General features: G+C 48.2%; 2 protein-coding genes across 9 annotated transcripts in view; one reads left to right on the forward strand and one right to left on the reverse strand.

The window, feature by feature from the left end:
- Positions 1-11,538, forward strand: part of KCNG2 (potassium voltage-gated channel modifier subfamily G member 2) — a 61,859-nt gene extending 50,321 nt beyond the window's left edge. For all 6 annotated transcript variants that reach the window (XM_030042093.1, XM_030042096.1, XM_030042094.1 and 3 more), the window contains one exon: positions 9,145-11,538. In XM_030042093.1, coding sequence (XP_029897953.1) covers positions 9,145-9,957 — 813 coding nt within the window. In that variant the 3' untranslated portion in view covers positions 9,958-11,538. The remainder of the gene's footprint in view (positions 1-9,144) is intronic.
- A 3,458-nt stretch (positions 11,539-14,996) lies between these two features.
- The window catches only part of SLC66A2 (solute carrier family 66 member 2), a 67,663-nt gene continuing 61,048 nt past the window's right edge, over positions 14,997-21,611 (reverse strand). For all 3 annotated transcript variants that reach the window (XM_030041678.2, XM_030041677.2, XM_030041676.2), the window contains one exon: positions 14,997-18,130. In XM_030041678.2, the coding sequence (XP_029897538.1) occupies positions 17,923-18,130 (208 nt within the window). In that variant the 3' untranslated portion in view covers positions 14,997-17,922. The remainder of the gene's footprint in view (positions 18,131-21,611) is intronic.

Genomic DNA, 21,611 nt, shown 5'->3' on the forward strand with positions numbered 1-21,611 from the left:
GGCACTGAGAGGTTGTAAAATTGCCAAAGTGGACGCCAGATACAAAACCAGTGTTTTGACTCAGAATATTCGTTCAAACAAATGGCAGCAAACCTGTTCTTGTACATATAGGTTGTAATTCTCTAAATATTATTAATAGCCTACTTACATCTTACACACGGGCACAGACGAAAGCCATGGACAAGCCAGGTAGGGATCTCGGACCCCCTGCCAAGGCCCAGCTCCAGCAGCATCGAGCACATCGTTTCCTTTGCTAGTTGGACATTCTGGACAGGTAGGACTTGGAGGGGACTCTGAGGGGAGCGCAGTCTCCTGTTGTCGTGGGCACATCACACCACCATTTCCAGAAACTGAGAAGCTTCATCTTAAAAGGTCTCTGGCCTTCCCTGTTCTTGCAGGGGGCTCTTTTGGAACCTCATGTGTCTTCTAGAGTACAGATTCTGAAAGCTGGTGTAGCTGGTTTTTCTCCTGCCAACACCGTCCTTTCAATTAGTGGCGGGCTCTCTTTGCAAATAGCTAGTGCAAACTGAGCGTCTTGGGTCCTTCTCCTTCCCACTCCTGCCTCGCCTGCTGATGGCCATTACGTAGGTGATGGTGTTGCCCTTCCCAGCCACTCCTGAACGAAGTCAGCTGTTGTAGCATAACCAACCAGTGAGTTACTCTGTTTGACTTTGCACTGAAGAGGATTAAGGAATGACCCTATGTCCCGTTCCGTGGGCTGAGCTGTGGACTGTAAACAGACAGGTAGCAGATGGAGATAGCAGTACTTTTGGGGGGTCCAGGTAGACCTGAATGAGAGCATTTGACCACACCATTAAACAGTGCTTCTCTTCATCCCCTTGGTATATTTATAGACAGCAAACATGGCTCTACTCTGCCTTCACTTGATGATGGTAAACAAGTCAAATGCTTTTAATTGTCTGTTTTTAAGATGATAGGTTTTCCATTCCACTAGCCAACCCAACTAACGTTGGGTTACTCTCCCAACTCATTCCAGTTTGCATCATCCTTGTTGAACATGGGTGGTTCTTGAACAAATGGAATCCTTCACTTATATATTGGGACCTATCAGTGAGCTCCAAATGCAAGTGTTGGTTGTTTAGCATGTGTGTATTTGGTAAGCAAGAAGGAACTGGCGTCAAGGCTTGTTTCAAGGGTGAAAACCGCAGGTTGTGAGAAGCTGCGTGTACTCATTGCAGTGAAGCAGGTTACGAACATGAGAAAACCAAAGAAATACAAAGTGAAGGGAATACTAGCTGATGAGGAGGTCATTAGGCAGTGAGAATGGAGCAGAGTCTTAAGAAGTATCCTCAAAGAAAATGTTACCCTGGGTACATTGCTCCTCCTTAAGTTACAGTATAGCCCCTTTCTCCTGGTGTGTTGTTTGATCAGATGGGGAGATAGTACCAGCTGGCTGCTGGAGCACATACTGTTCCCTCAAGCTGCTCCCAGCCACAGTCACAGAGTCTGAGGAGTTTTAAGATGTTGGATGTCTTTACCCCCTCCAGCCTCTCTGGGAGAGGTACTGTGCTGTTCCTGATAGGCATCTGAAAAATCAGGCAAGTTGATGGTGTTCTGTTTCACAGGTATTTAAGGTCTGGTTTCTTCTTTATATGTTTGCTTCTTGCAGATTTTAGTTCTTGGTTGCTTTCCATAAAGTAGAGCCAGATAACATTCATTTCCCTTTTAACAAAAACTGTTGCTTTTGGAGAAGTGTGTGCTAAAAGTGGATGCAGGTGTGAGAAAAGCTGGTTGAGAAGAAGATACTAATGAGAGGGCGTTTTGTGCATCTGTAGTACTTCTTACCTGCTTTCATTTCTTCCCAGCAACTCTACTGGGGCAAAAAGAAGCAGGACAGTGGACTGAGGAACATATCTGCATGTGGCAGGGACAGTAAGTGAAGGAGGCAGGGAGGTGAAGGACAGCCTTGGGATCACAACAACGGTCTTGCCTGGTAGGTAGGTGATCGAATCCCCTGCGTCTGTGTCTTTCTCCACAATTCAGATGTATATGCCAAATCCATGCAGAGTCCAGCTGTTAAGACATCTACGGCATTTGCAGGGAAAAAGGTGACAGTTAAACAGGTCTCAAGGCTCAATATTTATGGCTTAGAAACCCAAGTCCTACCTACAGTATCCAATTTTGGTCATGCAGTTTGGGGCTGAGATGGCCCAAAGCAGCAGGCTGCTGGTGGATTGGGCAGAGGAACTCTGGAAACACAGCTGGTTCCCTCTGCAGCCTCCTGGATCACGAGTGCCATCTGTGTCTCCCACCTATTTAGTCTGCAAGGGTGGTCATAAGCTGCCACAGCGCATGGGTAAACTCATGCACGTGGTCTTCTCTTCCCTCCCATTGACTCCCAGACCCTTTTCTGAGCTTTCCATGAACGTAATAACCATTTGGCTTTGTAGTTGCATGTCAGAAGAGCAATTTGAGACGGAAAGGCAAGGCACCTGCAGGTAGCTGTATCTCAGTAACACCTTGGCTATATGACTGCAACTGAATGGCACGGCATGTAATTTTACAAGCTGACTAGACTCTGGCCATGGATTTTAGCACACCCCGAAGTTACCTTCTAGCATTTGCCAGGCTGTCGGCATCTCCCTTGTTTCTGTCGGTGTTCTGTGTTTATCTGGAGTGTCACTGGCAGAATACAAATGACAGGCTGTGAGGTTTTGAAAAGTGGTGATTTGGGGCTGTGCTGTCTCAGGATCAAAGGAAATCCAGAGAGGTAAGTCTAAAGTAGGTATAGCTCCTGCCCACCTCCTTACCCTGTCTCTTCAACAAAGACAAGTTGTCCAGGAACAGTTGTACAAGAGCTGTCTTGTGTCTGTAACATGACTGCAAACCGTTAATGACAACCTTCCCCACTGAAGGCAAGGCTCTGGTTACCTTTTCGAGCAGCTGGGCTGAAGATGAAGCACAAACTGAGCTCTAGTTAGAGATCAAAGTGTGTACAGCCAGAAGCAGAGGGCTCTTTCATGGCCCCTTGGCGACTTTAAAAAGAGAAACCGTTACTTTGAATTCACAGCCAGCCAGCTTTGAGGACAGAGCGTGCAGTAGCTGAATCATCTTTGCTCAGGAGCGCAAGAAATACTCGGAGCAGGCTGGCTGCGAGTTCAGCCTGACCCTGGCTTTAACGGCAGATGTACTGAATTGCATTCACCAAGCCTGTAGGTGGTCAGTGGCGAGGGGAGCGTGCCTGCGCCCGAGGGCAGGCTGTGTTGCAGCCCTTCCAACAGCCGGTCGCATCGCAAGGGTCACGCACTCATCCTTACTGTGAAAATTAGCTGGATGCTTTCACCAGAAAATCACTTTTCATCAGAAAATTGCTTTTCATCAGAAAGCGCCAGTGTGAGCAAAATCTTTGGGTTTTGTTGGGGAGGCACGTTTCTGGGAACGTTGCTGTTTTGCAGGAATTTTTTTCGGGGAAGGCTTCTTCATTTCACAGCGATAGTTGGGACGAGAGAAGGCGGTGACCCAGCACCCAGTGCTCTGGGGGGGTCCCGCGGGCTGTGACAGAGCCAGGCGCAGGCTTCCACCCTGCCGGCGTAGGAGCAGGAGCTGGGTCTCTCCCGAGCCGGGCACGTGCTCCAAGCGTTGGGCTGTTGAATAATTGGAAGTGTGGTGGGGTGTCTGTCCCCTGAATCTCCCTGCAGACGATCATTGAAACGGGCAGCTCAGCCTCACGCCCCAGTCGGAGGGGCGCAGCCCGAGCCGCTGGGCTGGGGGCTGTCTCGCTCGCCGAAGCCCCGCGTCCAGACTGCGGGCAGACCGGGTACAGCAGCCTCGGGGACTTTGTCCGCAGGTTACGTCAGAATTTCAAGTTCCACATTGTTGTTGTTAGAAAAGAGTTTGATCCGATGGGCACAGAGGAACACTTGAAATCCATGACTCAAAAGGCTCGAGTGACAAGGGGCAAGTGGAAGAGAACAAAAATACCATTTTAGAGATGTCGTGATTTAAAGCTTATGTAAGCATTTTTGCATGCAATGCCTCTCATGTTTGGTTTTTTTTATTTTCCTTAACATACACCTTTGACAGGGAGTGAAATCTTCACTATAGGGGGGAAGTGGGCAGCACTGAAACTTCTTCCTTGAAAGTACTGTGGAGCTGCTGACCATAAAAAAATGTGTGTGCAAAGCAACACAAGAACTGGGGCGGTTAGAGGTGATGTGGCTTTTGACATCTTCTAATGCCGGAGGGGGGAGATGGCGTCAAAGCCTGCAAGAGTCTAGAGGAGAGTCAGAATTTCTTCTCAGGAGACCAGAGGACAAAGGCAGGGTCAAGAAGTCACACAACACACAGTGGAGAATTTTTCTGAGGCGCAGTGCAGGGAAGTACCAGTGAAAGGGACCCTGCAAGCCAAACCAAAACAGTTCTGAAAGATGCCTGCAATTTTTAGACAGACCATACAGAGCAATGAGTACAGCTGGATTTGAACTCGAGTGACACCAGCTTTTCTTTTTGTAATTTTCTTTTTGCCAAAGGAACCTTTGGCAAAGAAAATGTTTCTCCGGAAGAAAGATACTGCGGTTGGCTTTTTGACAGCAAATTTCTATAAATCCTAGTGAAGGAGATTCACTTTAATTTGACTGCATAGAATTACTCACTGAGACCTTCCTTCTTTTATTTTCTTGTGCCCTGAGCTGACATTAGTATATGGCCCCAAAATCCTGTGCAACTGCAGATATTTCCCCATACTCCAGTAATCTCTGCACAGGAAAAAAAATCTACTTGTTGTTTGAAAGAAACACATGTACACACCTAAATAAACATATACATCTTGTAAAGAACAACATATATATTTATTATGCCACTGCTTTTTGCAATCAAAAGCCAAAGATATTGTTCATTTAATGGCATGGCTATATGCACATTAAAAAAAAAAAGAATGTTAGTCTTTTCATACTAGAAAAGTGCAATGGGGGTGTCCTTTGTGACTGCCATTCATGCTATTTTTTGTTTAGACCTCTAAAAGACAAAAAGAAATCAAATTGTTATGAAACCTAAAAAAAGCTTTCCTGTGGCCCAGTTTCATAAAGCTAGATAGGAAAATGTGATCATAAGAATGTATCCATTAGATTACAAGCTGAAGAAATCTGCTTAGTTATTATGAGAGCTAGCTATTTTGCTTACAAAAAGTAAAAAGGAGTATGTAGGTGTTAATGTACGTGTTTATGGCCATGAGTTGGTATAGCTTGATCTTTTTTGAGAACAGACAGATTTCATACAGACCTATTTTGGGCAGAATGCTATCCTATTCTGTTAGGACTTGTTTTTCTCTTATTCTGATGGCTGATTAATTCTTGATTGCTTTTTTCCATCTCTGTGTGTGTCTTTCTGCGCATTTTTGTTTTATTTTCTTGAATGGAAAAAAACCTCAAAGCCCTAAGCAGAATTACAGCATCCGTTTGGACTCGAATACATAGTTGAAAGTTTTAGAAAGAGAAAAATTGCCTTTTTTTTTTTTTTTTTTTACAATGCTGTAATCAAGGGGGAAAATCTGCAAGGAGAAGCAGCTGCAGCTGAAAGAAGCAAAGCACAAAGAGCATGAAACACGTTTTTGCTGTTACTGTTTTTGATTTCATGTGAGGATAATTATAGGTCATACCTAGATGATATTGAAACATGGTCCAGGGGACAGGAAGACATTTAATTAGTGAAAAAAAAAGGCCTCTGGCAGGTTAATTGACACACAGGTCTGTTTTCTAAAAGCCTGTTCAGACCCTCTTATTCTCAGGACTGCCTTCGGACAGAGCCTGGCTTGTTCAGGTTGCAATAGGTTAATAACGATACTGGGAAAGACTAGCACTTTGCTGAAGATAATTATGCATTAGCTAAAAGAGGGGATCGTTTCATCCCATTAAAATGAACGCTGTGTAGCAGAGCATTATCGCCCCACTCTACTGAAAGTAAACATTTCGGCATTCACAATGTCAGCTGTCTGCTGTGGCTAGTGGGAAGAGCGGAGAAAAGCCAGAGCCCAGCATCAGCTCTGGATGGAGTATATTTCAGCTTTTCGTTACAGTGATGGGCGAAGATGCCAGCTTGGTTCTGCCGTGTTGGATGGCCCGAGCTTCAGCTATCGCCAAGCCTCTCGTGCTCCGCTGAGCGAAGGTTGCCAGGCTGCTCCCGCGCTTGCGTTTTTGATGTAGTTCTGCAGGAAGATTGGAGACGTAAATAGCAAAGCTGTAGGTTTGTGAACCTACACAGGATAAACATGTCAGAGTGTGGGAGGGCAGATGGAGTCTTCCGAAAGTCATCTCCACTGGTAGTCCGTTAAGAGGAGCAATTTTCACTCCTGTTTGCTCCCACACCAAAACTCATACACAGAAGGACTTTGGATAGTTCCCTTTCCTTATGCACCAAATAGAGAGCGCCGGGGGAATTAGGTGCCAAATTAGCTATTAAACGCCTTAATGTCTTTGTAGGTCTATTCCAAGGCTAAATTCTCTATAGGCTTCACTGACTTTCCTTAAACTTTTAGTGACACGAAAATTATATATATGCACATCAGAATCCAGAACGCTTCCTGCCAGATAGGTCTCTTAAGGCGAGCTACATCTTAGTTTCCATACGCGGTGGTCCAAGTAGCGATGTACCTTTCGGAGAAAGCAAATTTGCATATTGGGGGTTTTTCCTTCTTGCCATTGCTGCTGCTTTGCTGAAGCCATAGCTATTCTTGTATGGGTTGTCTTCCTAATGTCTCAGCCTGATCCTTTTGTGCGTGTGCAAGGGTAGTATCGGGAGCTGCAGATCACCTGCAACCATTGCCCGTAGGCGTGAGATCAAGCATATCCTGATGAGAGGTTCCCAGGCAGCAGGGCTCGGGGACAGTATCGGTCTGATGGCTGGTTTCTTGGTAATAAGGTGAGAAGTTACAGTGGCACGGGCAGAGTCCTTCTGCTGACTTTGTGAGCTTTGGCTCTGGCCCGCAGAGCCAGATTTGTGCGGTGGTGTGAAAGCATCTTGGTGCTGTATCTGATGGGAGAGCCTGACAGCTTAATTATGCTGTGAGAGGAGCGAAGCCCCTAAAACCAAAATGTTTTGTCCTATGTGTGATGATTGTGACAAAAATACTTGTTTATGACCAAATTAGTTTGGTGAGGCAGATATAAATTCAGCTCCTTCTCGTCTTCACACCTATCAAAATTAGGAAGTTAAAGACAGGCTATCTGAACTACTACACTAGTAAAACAAGATTATCCTTCCTCCCTGCAATATGCTTAAAATCTTGACAGCAATTTCAATGGGACAAGTAAGTTTTCTCTCCGTATCAGCATGACCCGCTGGGAGACAGTGGGAGGTACATCATATGTCAATTGAAAAGTGGAATACAAAAAAAAAAAAAAAAAATCTATAAATACAAGGCACTACAGCCGTTCATCGTGTTTAATAGAAGAACCGTAAACACTGGCTCTCAGGATTCCTTGTCACAATTTTTTTCCTGTTATTTAGTCATTTAGTCATTGTCTCAATCTCTTAAGCTTGAAATGGGGAGGGTGCCTCAGCATTTTGGTTATCATATTGAGGTAACACAAGGCTTTATACTCACTCAGTGTGATGACACTGCTCTTGCTGCCGGCAGCACAGCAGCCCTTGAAACATGTGTCCAGGTGCTCCCCGACATTTTGGGGAACGCTGTGGTTAGCAAAGAGGGCGAAAGTCTCATCTCTCCTTTGCTGTTTTCTTTCACAACAGGGAAAAACCTGTGCATAAACGCGTAGAGAGGGATGAAGTTAGGAAGTGGTGCTGTGCAGTAGAAATTTCCTTGGCTCTGCCTAGCAAAAGACACCTGTGGTGAGCATGTGGGCAGAACTGTTCATAGAAGTGCCAGGTTCTCAGCTTCTCCAGTGGTGAAATGGGGACCAGCTTGACACAGCCTCGCCACTCGAGTGATATTTTATTGCTATTATTTAGCATAGGCGAGCAAAACGAGGTTTCACATTGGTACCTAATACCAGTGGCATGCAGTGGGAGTCACACACCCCACTGGCATGGATGGACTCCTACATGCTTACAAGCGTTTTCATGAACTGTTCAGAATCAAACTGGCTCACCGAATAAATATACACTTCCCTTAAATAAATATACACTTGCCTTCCGCTCAAAGCCCCCAGAGGATTAACACTTTTATATGAGCATTTACAGAGGAAACAGCGCTAGCCCTATAATTGTCCACATCAAAATCTGTTTATTTAGAGAAGCTCATTAGTATTCAGCTGGTGTTACTACCCGTGATGTAGCAGAGAATTGCCATCGTATTTGTGCTGTAGAATTAAGAATCCAAGAGCAGTCATCACCAGCATTATTGTTTATTGCTGTTCCAATGCGCCAAGGCTGGTTTGTTTACAGGCATCGTAACTGAAGAACCAGAGTTCTCTGTATATTTTCCACTAAGTGAGCCTGCAGGGAAGAGCCCCTCTTCCAGTGCCCCAGAAGGCTTGGGGAGGGCTTCGTGGTCATTAGTTGTTACAGGTGAGGCAATTAAAAATGCTTATCTCTCCGGGCCCTCCCTTTACTCTTGTGGTACTTTTTCTTTTAGAAATACCTACATTTAACAGTACTTTATATAAGCTTTTGACTATAGGGCTAGTGTGTTAATAAATGTTCACTGCAATATAAAAAATGATCTACATTCTCTGAATAATAGATTAAAGATGACTCCAAGCACATAACATAAAATGCTGTAGGTGTTTATGAGCCATTTATAAGCAATTTATTATTGATCAGGAAGGGAGGGAGGGATCACTCATTTATTAAAATCCGTGAATCCTGTACTAATCCTTTCTAAAGGGTGTTAAAGGCTTCGTTAGAAACGAGGTGTGAGCCACTGGCCTTTCAGCAGCGGGCTCCCTGGCCGACAGCTGATACCATCGCACCAAATTCTTGGCAGGCTCGGGATGCTCCTGAGCGTCGTTGACCTGTCCTGCAGCCAAACACGTAGCTGGTAGCTCTGGCTTCAGTTACCCGTTCCAGCCGCTCTTAGCAGCGATGATTTTACTTTGGTACCTCGCGATTCGTATCGATTTCACATGGTGCTTTCCTTTAAGAACTGCCACTCTCTGTTTCTTCGGTTCGCTCCCCGGCTAAATCTTTTTCTTCCCCCTTCTCTGTGTTCCCTGCTCCCCTTCTCCCCAGGGTGAATGCTCGCGGAAGTGCTACGACATCTTTGTGCTGGAGACGGTGTGCGTGGCGTGGTTTTCATTTGAGTTCCTGCTGCGATCCATCCAGGCAGAGAATAAGTGTGCTTTCCTGAAAACCCCCCTCAACATCATCGACATCCTGGCCATCTTGCCTTTCTATATCTCTCTCACGGTGGATATGGTCTCCACGAAAAACAGCAGCAAGCCCAGCGGGGGAGCCGGGAACAAGTACCTGGAACGAGTGGGCCTGGTGCTGCGCTTCTTGCGGGCTCTGCGCATCCTGTACGTGATGAGGCTGGCACGGCACTCGCTGGGGCTGCAGACGCTGGGGCTCACCGTCCGCCGCTGCACCAGGGAGTTCGGGCTCCTCCTGCTCTTCCTCTGCGTCGCCATGGCCCTCTTCTCGCCGCTGGTGTACCTGGCTGAGAGCGAACTGGGAGCCAAGCAAGAATTCACAAGCGTCCCCACCAGTTACTGGTGGGCTGTGATCTCCATGACAACTGTTGGCTACGGGGACATGGTGCCTCGTAGCATCCCCGGACAGGTGGTAGCCCTGAGCAGTATCTTGAGCGGGATTTTGCTGATGGCTTTCCCGGTCACGTCCATCTTTCATACCTTTTCCCGTTCCTACAGTGAGCTGAAGGAGCAGCAGCAACGAGCGGCAACCAGGCAGGTACGCCAGGGAGAAGAGAGCACCAAACCCCCAGATGGTGACGGCGCGCGGGGGCTCGGGGTCACGTTCCCACCAGATGCTGCTGGGCGGGAGGGTCAGCCCGCGGCGGACCGGGAAGCCAAGAGGAGTTGTTAACTCGAAACAGCTGAAGACCTACGTTGGCAGCACAAGAAGCAGTGGACAAGGGGGGATCCGTTCTGCAAGAAGAACCTCCTGAACTGCGTAACTGAGGGGCAGACACACACGAGGTTGTCTCTAAAGACCAACTTCTGATCTTAAGGGCCCTCTGAAAAGTGCCCCTAGAAACTCTACCAAGTACCGCTCTGCTCCATCGCTTTTCGTAGGGCTTTTCTTTTCTATTGAGCAGGTAATTTTGGCAACCTCCAAGGAGAAGCCGTTGAACGTAGCCAGCCAGGAGAACGTAACGTGAAGCACAGCCCGTGCCAGGGTGCCATTCGGCGGAGCAGCCGGCGTGCCGCCTCCTCCCCACTGGGTGACACTCCACGCGCGAGGGGCTGGACGAGGGGGCTCCCCGTGCTGCGATGCCCCGCGCACGGCGGGGGGGGGGTCGGCGGCTCCGCCAAGGAACGCAAACCTCGGACAAGCCGAGGTGTGAGGGCAAGAGAAGGGCAGGAATATCCCTTCAGCTTTCGCAGGGGCTTGGTTTTGTCTGCTCTACAGATCGGGCAGCGCGGCCTGGGCTGCCAGATGCCGGCTCTGACTTGTGCTCTAGCGCGATATGCATTATTTAGTAAATATGCGTATTTACCACCCTAAGCTTTGTAGCTTAGCCCCTCGACAGAAATAAACATAGACAATCTTCCCGACTATGGTACTGAATGTTAACTTGGTTTTTTTCCCTTTGCTAACAGTTGAATATAACAAATATCTTTACAAATCATGCCATTTCTCCACTTTCTGTTAACTATTTCCATCTCTCACGTATCAAAAAATGTGTTTAACGGACAACTAAACCTGAACTACACGCAGCCCGAGAAGGGGAGGGTGATGTTAAACCAGCAGCGACTCCCAGCTCTGCATACTCTTCCTCAGCGGTGGTGGCTTCACTGACTGCAGTCGTGCAAACAGGAGTAGTCCAAACCCGGAGAAGTCTATGAGGCACCTTCACGGGGCTCTGGCCCGAGCTGCACCATTACCAGTAGTCTTTTTTCTTTTTTTTTTTTTTTTTCCTAGTAAGAAAAAGACAATCCTGTCATCTAAAAATGAGAATTATTGTTCTGGCTCTTCTTCCTAATTCTCAAAAGATTGAAGTCAATTTAAAGGGAAAATGAACCATATGGTGGTATCTGCATGTTTGTTTACTGATGCCGGCCCCGTGAGCTCTCCAGCCCCCTCCCCGGAGGAGCTGCGTAGCTGGTCCTAGTCAGTGCGCTGTGTGGGTCTTCCAGCGCTCGTACAGGTGGGGTACCATCGGGGATGGGGGGAAATGGAGCACAACTGCCTCTTGTACCGATGCCCCCCCTTTGTATTAAAGCAGCGTCACCCTCCGTATTCTCCTCCTGCGAGGAAGGGAACAAAAGCTGATGTATTGAAGATGGGATTTGTCTGGTTTCGGGGTTTTTTTTTTGCCTCAGCGTATGTTGTACCACTGATAATAGCAAACTCCTGTATTAAGCCATTCCTTATAGGAATGGAGCAAGGGAAAATAAAAGGTTACACTTTATTTTAATAAAAATTAGGAGCTTTGTTGCTGAATGCTCGTCTCTGATGATTCGGGCGCGGGGAAGGAGGTGGTATTTCACCGTGCTGATGTGAAGCCACGCGTGCCGGTGCTCCAGCCAGGGTCCCGTGCCGCTGGCCCCGTGGCCCGTAGCAGCCCCGATGCTGCTCCTCTGCAGCCACAGCCAGCCCAGACAGCCCCGAGCAGCGCAGCGGGGTCACCGCGCCGGCTTACACAGCTCGCAGCAGCAGGCGCATTACGCGCACGGCTCGCTGGTGAGAGATGGAGGCAGCAAAACCGACCCCCACCCCGCAGGCTGCCTCCGGCTCTCCAGACCCCCCCGTATCGAACTACGAGCAAACCGAACGCAGCCGTACGCGCCCACCGCCTCCGGGAGCGCGTCCGCTCCTTGTGCCGGGCGAGGAGAGCCAAGGGCTGGTGGACGGTGCTGGGGCTGACTCAGGCTCCTGGCAGAGCAACACCAGCACTGGGTTGCTGTGAGTCATGAGAGATTTTATTTTTTTTTTTTTTTTTTTTTTTAATCCCGATGCAGGCGTTTCTTGCATTAAGGCTTATTAAGTTTTGGCATCAGGGATACAGCTTTGCAGCCGCTAAATGCAAACCAGCAAAGTGAGCAGCGTGTGGGGGCAAAGCGTGGCATGGTGCTGAGGGGCAGCAGTACATTTTATGGTGGCATTCGGGTGCTCGGTCTTCAGGTGGGACCTGACAGATTCACCAGGTGAACCCACAAGCTCACCTTTCGTGGTACTTTTTGGGTCATGCACACCAGGTGCTGTTCAGCGCTGCACCTCTGGGGTGAATGCAGTCATCACGGCTCGTGTACGCGGAGGGTGCAGAATACATCCCCTCAAGGTGCTGAGGCCCACGAATGATCAGCAGCAGTACTTGCTCTTAGAAGAGCCGTGTTGGAGTAGGCATCCTTGCAGAATGAAGAGTTTCACGCTGGCACTGCTAGCAAATAACCATGAATGAATGCTGCTTTTGGCCCCACAGCATGGAAACCCAGCACCGGGACAGCTAACTGCAGCTCAGCAGCTGTGCAGAAAACCAGACTGATGACACATGCTGTATTATTGCTGTGCTCCATCAAGTTCCTATTGTCCTACAATAGTGAGTTCTTTGTATTTTTCAAAAGGCACGTAATTAATTCCAGCACGCACAGAGTTTTAATGAAGTGACAAAACCCACTCATTATGCCCGTTAGTCAAGGCCCAGCTTTTAATAAAGTTTCATTTTATCTATTGAGATGACAGATGAGGAAACAAATATAAACCAGGAACCTTTTAAACAAATTATTTTTGGAAGCTGTGATGCACACATTGCCAGACATAAAAGATACTCAGAGGAGAGCAAGTTTCACCCAGCATAGCTGTTGTTATGGGTGATGCTCATTACTTTTGATCAGCTGCTGGAGAAGTGTTGGTTTTATTGTGTACGGTGGTTGTTGTTTTTTTCTTCGACACAGCACACACATGATTTAAGGCCATTTATCTCTTAACTATAATAAATGCTATGCTGCTGTCTGCATGCATGCTGGTGCCAGCAGGTTGTTATACCTGTTTCTTTGAAACACAATCTAGTGCTTCATGATGGTAGCACATTGGTTTTGCCCCAAGGAAAAAAAAAACAAACTCCTCTCTCCTATGGCACAGAGACTCAACGCAGGTGAGCAACGCCGCCTCTTCTCCACAGCCATCTCGGCAGCAGCACGTGAGGACATAAAAATTCTGGCAGTTGGCAACAATAATCATCTGAAAATGGTTCGAGAGCTACGGATGCAGTAACTGGTAAAGGGACAGTTAGAGGGAACGGCACAAAAAGTGAAACACAAGTCCTTCAGCTCATACAGCACACGCGCACAGCCATCTCCTACCTCATAGCAACCTCAATTAAGAAAAAGCACTAATTGCAAGAACAAGACGACACTGGTATCACGCCCTCAGCAGGAAGCTGGACAGAGGTTGCTGTCTCAGGCTCATGAGGCCAGAACAGACACGGTCTATGGCAGCCTCACAGCAGATGCTTCCCGGGGGCAAAGTATCCTTGGCTCTCAGGGGTCTGGCACCTACAAGCTCCAGCCTTAGAGGAGTACGAAGCCTTGGGGCAGAAGAGGAAAGGCGGATGGAAGGGCTGAGGGGCAGAGAAATCCAGCGTGGTTCTGCCGCCCCATCTGAGGCTGAGCAAAGCCCCTGGGTCTCGCAGCACAGCTAAGCCAGCCCCGACAAGAGCCAAACCCACATGAACTGGGACACGGAAGGGGCAGGATGGGGGTCTGAAGTCCTAAGTCCGTGTTTGCTGTCGGGACGTTTCCAGATGCTGACGTCCGCCTGGGACCTGGCTGCTTTACAAGGCTGTTTACAGGGAGATCTGCCCCTGCTCCAGGGTGTGCCTCACATTTTGTTCTAGTCCTTGTCTCTTATTTACTGCTGTTGGCTCAGGTATCCAGGCAGCGTGCTTATTTATTGGCATATTGTTGACTTACAAATTAACGTCTTCTTTCAGTTACAGAAAGCCACCAGCAAAGCTACAGCTGTCCGTCAGGTCCTTGAAGCCTTCCCGGCGCTCAAGCCTAAGCTAAGGGTCACAACCAAATTCAACAAACAGCATCTGTGCGCCAACTTTTGCCTTACTACCCCGTGCCAAATCTGAGCTTTGCTTTTTGTCTTAAAATGTTTTTAATTGCATCTAACTACACATGTAGATGCATGCACCCAAACATCTAACCACGACATCTGTGTCTCTGGAGCTGCAGAGCAGAGCACCGCCTGCCCTGCGCGGCCGAGGGAGAGCTTTTCCCCGAGGACAGGGCCAGCGCTGCCCCAGCCAGCAGGACAAAGCCCTGCTGCTGCCCTGGCTGCTGCTGCGGCGTCCAGAGGTGGCTGTGAGAGCTCCCGTTTACCGAAGGAGCTGCCCTGTTGTTTCATTTAGGGCCAGTCCCACCATTAGCTTCCCCTCCGTGACTGCCAGAGCAGCAGCCACTAACACCAGTGCTATTTGGGATAGATGGTGCAACCACGGTTGAGTAATTGAGGTCCAGACTCCTCCTGGCACTGCCGCTGGCCATGAGATGACACACTCTGTTTCCTCATCTTCCGTGCAGAGGCTGCGAGAGCATGTCCCTCAGCTGTGTCCCGTCTTTGACCTCATTATGCAGTTTGCATGATACAGGGGTTTTTTAAAGCTACAGAATAATGTTAGTCATTTGTTTTTACTGTGAGCATCACAAGCATAAAAGAGTTAAGTGGTCATGAGGGTAAGCTTACCCCAGGATGTATGGAAGAGCAGGGGGCAGAAATCCAGAATCCCTGTCATGCCTCATGACCTCAGGACAAATTACGCCTTGTGCTTACCCACCCATCAGGAGGAAAAAGCACGCTAATTATTCCTACGGACGATGCTCTAGACAAGACGAGTTATAGTAAGAGTAAAGAAGCACACATCTTATAGCTGAACAAAACAAGCAACACTGCAATTTATATATAACAGGTAATATTTATTTAAAAAACCATTGCAACTGACAGAGAAAATAAATGCCATGAAATGTGCCATACATTCAAAGAGATGTATTTAAAGTAATTGATTTCTTATTCTCTGAGGTGATCATTGATACAGATACTTCCTGACAATTAAAAGAACAAAACCAAAGTTCTGTAACATCCTGTCCCTAAAGTACCTTGCAAGATGAAGTTCAAGAGTCCTGGCCAAGAGTCCTACCTTGCTAAATGCCACATACAGAAGATGACTTCAGACATGGTTTCACTGGCTTCTCTTCCAGCACTTGCAGCTCTGGTGTGAATGAGACTGGTCTGCAGAGTTCACTGGTTTGGGTACCACCCAGGAAAGAGTCCCAAAAGGAAAAAACAACAGTTGTTTTATTCTCGGTAATACCTGTAATTCAAAGCCAAAGAGGTGGCCAAAAGTGTGCACTCCCAGGTGAAGCTATAACATACAGAAGTATATGTCTTAAGAGCCGTTTATTTCTTATATCCCCATTTCATAGAATGTTAGAAAAAGACCACCATATACAAAAATCTTATCATTACAAGTTATTAAAAAAACCCTTCAGACCACTAAAACACACAAGAAAGTGTTTGTTTGCATACAGTAGAAATACAATCCTCATTAAAGCAGCATACCGGAGAAGCCAGCTGTTAAGTAAGTTTTCAATTAAAAAAGACAAAAGCCCAGATGTTCCTGTAATACAACCAGAACATTGGAGAAAAGAGAACAAAACATTCATAGTCTGCCATGCCGGGTACATCTTCTTCGTAAGGTCACTTCAGGCCTAAGAGAGTATGGTATCGAACAAAGAGCATGGAGTCAGTGCCCGGGCAGAGCATTCCGTGCCCAGCCCTCGGAAACAGCAGCTCTCCTCGGCTCCGCTTTACTCACGCAGATCCGACCGGATCTGCCGGGGCAGGAGGGACTTCCCGAGGACGCCCTTCCTTCCACCGCGGGCAGGACGGCTCGGCCCCAGGGCAGGACTTCTGCCCGCAGGTTTGAGCCTCAGCCCTCCGCCACCAACATGTCAGCTCCAAAACCAAACAGCACGTGCGGTGGGAGCCCCGACGTCACCAAGGGGGGCACCAGTCTGTACAGCAGCACGGGGACAGCCCGCTCTTCCCTGTCCCACGACGGACATTCCCAACCGAGCGTCGTGCAACCGCTGCTGCAGCCTGCTGACGCTTCCCCTCCAGAGGACAGTTTGCCACCGATGAAGACAGTCCAGACTCAAATCATGAGATGCCCAAATAAAACAGGGTAGGGGAAGTATCTGATTTACACACTGAAGTTATTCAACCTCAGACTTGCTGCCATCCTTAAGAAAACATAAGCTCTTGGGCTAATCTTGGAGAAAAAATGGTTCTCGAAAATCTGTCCCAGCTCTAACACCTTGCCTGCGGTCAGACGGGATTCACCCGGCAGCAGGGAGGGAGCCTCATGAAGAAGCAAGCAGCTCAGGCATAGCTGTTGCTGGGACTAAGCGTCTTGCTCTGGCTGCCTCACACCAAGCAGGGCGGTTTCATGACAGCAACTGGCAGGAGCCCAGGGGCTCGCTCGCAGCCCCCTGCGGGTCCGCACCGCTTGCAGCTGCTGGACACGTGCCGTTCTCAGAACGGGCACGGTGACCTACGCTGGCGAACAGCCATTATAGACAACATTGACATTTATAAATAAACTCTCTGCTCTTTCAGCTTTCTCAGTCCCTCTAAGTACAGGCTGCTGATTCTTCTAAGAGCCTAGAGGATCTTAAGCAACAGAAGAAGGAAAACAGGGACTCCTTCCTTGTTGGGTCAATGCAAGAAACACCCCGAAACAAACTGGTTCTTGTTTGGCATTAAACAACATGAACATGAATCTCAGCCTCAACAAATCAAGCTGTCAGATGCTAGTCCTACTCTGTAGGATACGGCTTTTTCTCTGTCTCAAACTTTTTCACTTCCCCTTCTGAGGTAATGGAAGTGGAGTTGCTTCTACCTTTGTGGCTCAATCGCCATCTAGAAATACTTGCCTGGCAATACTGGCCCCATGGAAGACATCCTCCAGCCCAGCTCTGCCCTGAGCACAGCTGCAGGAGCAGTGGCTGTTCCCAAACGCCATCGTTTCGAAGCACGGCTACCTAATTTACCTGCACTCTCCTGTTAGCTCCTCCTTTTGGCTGCCCGCTTGACTGGCTGTGCCTGCTCTAAACGTGGCTCCAGCACTGCCCGTACTCAGACCCCCTTCGTCATCTCCTGGATGTGTCCGCCTGCCGCACTGATCCCGCAGCGGGGGTGAACACCCGCCAGTCACTCTTTGGCACGTTGATGGTTTACACTGGGTACGACTGGTTCGTTTCTGGCTGCTCGCCTCTTTGCAGGGCCTCCCGCCCTCACCTCCTCTGCTCACCGCACACCCTTCTTAAAGAAAAGAGAAAGCTCTTGCCTTTGCTCTTCAATACTCCTTCCTGCATCGTGGAGATACCGAATGCTAGCATATGCCACAAAATTCCTGCCAATATACAGACTTTATATTATATAAATAAGTAAAAGTTTCAGACAAAATATCCTATAATTTCTGTGGTGTAACATTTTTAAATAGCATTAAAACCACAAACCATCCAGCCCTTGTGATTAAATATACAAACATTTGTGAATTGATAAGGCTCATAGGTACATATGCAAAAATAAAGTGCCCCTCCCCCCACCAAGAAACAGTTCTGTACAGCTAAGTCTGAAAACAGAGAGAGTAAGTTATTTAAAATAAAACCTCCCGAGCTGGAAGTGCAGCCAGATTTTCAATCCTTGTTCTCATTTCTGCTTTCAACTCGGCAACACGGGAGTATTTACAAGCGGAAGAGGAGCTGCCATGGCTGACTCCGCAGCGCCGCTGACCTGCAACCTGTCCAGCTAAATGCCTCACAGGGCCTTGGTGCTGGCTGGGTGTGCAGTGTGGGACGCGGGCTTCTGAGGGTAGTAGCCGTACAAGTAAACCTGCAACAGGATAGCGATGTCCACGAAAACCTGCAGGAGTCCACAGATGGAGAACTGGAATGGGGCCTGATTCAAAATGAAGTAAACAGTCTTGAACGTGTCCCCACTGGTCCACATCAGCACCATCTTGACACTAGAAGACAGAAGAGAAGGGAAGAGGATTTATTGAGAAGAACTTGGCTTTGTGATTAGACCTGCAGTGCCAGAGGATCCCACCTATTTCAGAGAGGATTTACGCTCAAGAGTGGGTTGGGACTCCCCTCGACGAGGGCAGACAGTGTGCCTAGCCAAGACGTGGCAGCACTGTACTTGTAAGGGAGGATCAAATTCTCTACCCCACAAACTGCAGCACTCTTATCTCAGCAATTACAGCTCCAAATGCCTGTGGCTATGAAGGTATCCAACATTTTTAAAATATCCAGCTAGGATATTTGACTCAGCGGTGCTCTGTAAACGACTGCCACACACTGACAGCACTGACCATAAACCAAATACAGTGCACGGAAAACAAAGGCAATTCATCTCAGCAGTTACTTCTTGTGCGTGCAATTTTGTGCTCACGCAAGGTGAAGTAACACGTAGACTGCTCTCTCATGCGTGTGCACTTTTTTACCATCTGCTGAAAAAACACTTCTGAAAGAGACAAGGAATGATTTCTTATTGCAGAAAATGCAAAACCAAAAAAACCAGAAAGATAGATTGTCCGGTAATACAGAAAGAGGAGAAACGACATGCCTGCAGCTGTTACTGGAAGGATGAACATCAGTAGGGATTTTTAGCAAGGACACAGATCAAGAGCAACGCTCAGACTTCCTTTTAATAGCCATCCTTGCTTTCATCTCACTGTACTGCAGTCCAGCTCCTGCTCCCCCACATCAGGAGAAACTCTGGAGACTAGAAGCAAGTTCTTCAAATAGACCAAATTTTTTTCAGTGCCCTCAACAAAATGTGAACAACCAGATCCTGAAGGCTGTTTTCGAGCTTCATGCACTTTAACAAGAGAGCTTTTTAAGCAGCTGGATAAGCGGTAGTGGACAAAAGCTTTGTAGTTCACAGCATGAGCATTGCGCATGATTTGTCATAATTATGAGCAATTACATTTTGCCAGCGCTGACTCCAATTCATCAAATGCAGTCAGGCCCATGCGGCAGGGTAGGACTTCATTTCTCAAACATTCAGGCAGGGAGCTAGCACAATTTGTATTTTGGACACAAGTACACAATGCTATTGCAAGCCAAACGCTGCAGCCCACTCTCTCCCCATACGGGAAGGGTGGCCAAGAGCATCAGTTTATGCTGCCCCATCGCACTACGGAAACACAAGCCTTTTTGTAACTCATGTCGTGGGACCGAGAGCGTAAAACAGGTCTACAATCCCACGGACCTTCCAAAGAGCCTCTGTGGAAGTGCAAGCAAGGACATGGGGTTGAGTAAGCAGTCATTCCCCCCGCCAAGGTCATTCAAAAAAATGTAAATAAATAATCAGAGAAGGAAAACAACTGCTGAACCCACAGCGTCACTTGTGCTTGGCGCAAACAGCCTGCACCACCTGCCTTGTGCATGTTCCCAGTCACAGTGAGTCACCTTACATCACACTTACGGGAGGTTTACAGACACAGGCGGTGGTGGGGATTGTTTGGGATTTTAATTAGGAAGGGCAATAAACTCTGAGGGTAATACAACTGGCACCTTGCTTGCCCGCAGCCAACATTCCTCCCCCTCTGATTTTAAGCTTATCAGTGTTTGCTGGGCAGCTGATCACAATTTAATTGTGAATCTGTCCTGGCGTGGTTGGGGACCCTCACTAAAAGCACACACTAAACCTGGCAGATCAAACTAACTGCTCGCTCTTGACAACAAGGCAATTCAGACATGCCACGAAATACCTGAATAGGAGTTTAACGTGCAAAGGATATTTGCCACATATTCCCCACGGAGAAAACTGGCTGGGTTTTAAAAGTGACCACACGGTGCAGTGCAGATATGGAGGAGAAAATGCACACTGTCAGAAGATGTACAGCCTAGAAAAGAGTTTACTCCCCCAAAGAAAGAATAATCACTGGGGGAAACCTTACAGACACATGCAGTTCAGCAGCGCCGTAGGAGCCAAGCGCTAGTAGATCACGGCTAGCTGTGTCACATGCAGTGCCAAGTTTGCCAAAGTAATTCTGGGTTTTGCTAGGAAGCCACCTGTGCACTCAACAGCCTGCAGTACTGACTGGGTAACTTGGTGCATGCTCCAAGAGCCTTTGCGTGTTCCAGAGCCCCGCTCTTCAGCTCGTACATCAGACACTCAGGGAATCGAGCATCATGCCTGGGGTCTCACTAGGACATGACAATGCTCTACGCACAGGAAAATCTCAACTTGTGCTTGGCAAAAATGATTTAAAAAAATGTAACGGATAGTTTAAAGAGCCAACACCACCGGTCTGTCACCGAATCAAAAAATATACATCCTTCTCTGTCCAGCAGCTTGGACAAAACAGCAGAGAAAACCTGCAAATCACCAAGGTACTACAAAAATGCAGAATAAAAATTATACAAAACACTTGATGTTCCAAAAAAAACTTAGTACTGCAGCTGCACCGAGGTTCTCAGAGCCCAGGGTTAATACAAAGCAGCAACTGCGGGAGTGCTGGTTGCTTTCCAGAGGAGAGGCTGGGACTGGACAACAGGAGCATGTCCAACACAGACCTAAAAGGTGCATGGGGTAACTTAAAACAGCTTGGCAAGGAAACAGGGACAGTGTCACGCAAGAAGTAAGAAAAGGCAATGAAGAGCCCCAGAGGAAAGTCGAGGACACATCGGAGAAGCAAAGAGGTCGGTCAGAGGAGAAGAGGGTAGGAAAAAGAGGCTGGAGCAGGACAGGGAATGACAGGAACGGAAGAGAACTGGGAACTTGGGACAGAAGTCCTTGGAAACGACCTGAATTTGGGGTGGACAGACAGAGGAATACAGCCTGGGACAAGGGCATTCAGGGTTGTATTGGATTTCAAGGTTTTGGTAGCCAGCGACTACAGGGGTGGCTTCTGTGAGAAGCTGCTGGAAGCTTCCCCTGTGTCCGACAGAGCCAACGCCAGCCGGCTCCAAGACGGACCCACCGCTGGCCAAGGCTGAGCCCATCAGCGAAGGTGGTAGCATCTCTGTCATAATATATTTAAGAAAGGGGAAAAAACTGCAACAGCAGCAGCCAGGAGAAAGGAGTAAGAACATGTGAGAGAAACAGCCCTGCAGACCCCCAGGCCAGTGCAGAAGGAGGAGGAGGAGATGCTCCAGGCGCCGGAGCAGAGATTCCCCTGCAGCCTGTGGTGATGAAGACCACGGTGAGGCAGGCTGTCCCCCTGCAGCCCAGGGAGGTCCACGGTGGAGCAGATCTCCACCTGCAGCCCAGGGAGGACCCCACGCCGGAGCAGGGGGATGCCCGAAGGAGGCTGTGACCCCGAAGGAAGCCTGCGCTGGAGCAGGCTCCTGGCAGGACCTGCAGATCTGTGGAGAGGACCCCACGCTGGAGCAGGTTTTCTGGCAGGACTTGTGACGCCGTGGGGGACCTGCACTGGAGCAGTCTGTGCCTGAAGGACTGCAGCCCGTGGAAGGGACCCACGCTGGAGCAGTTTG

The sequence above is a fragment of the Aquila chrysaetos genome, chromosome 18, assembly GCF_900496995.4.
Source record: "Aquila chrysaetos chrysaetos chromosome 18, bAquChr1.4, whole genome shotgun sequence".
Lineage (NCBI taxonomy): Eukaryota > Metazoa > Chordata > Aves > Accipitriformes > Accipitridae > Aquila > Aquila chrysaetos.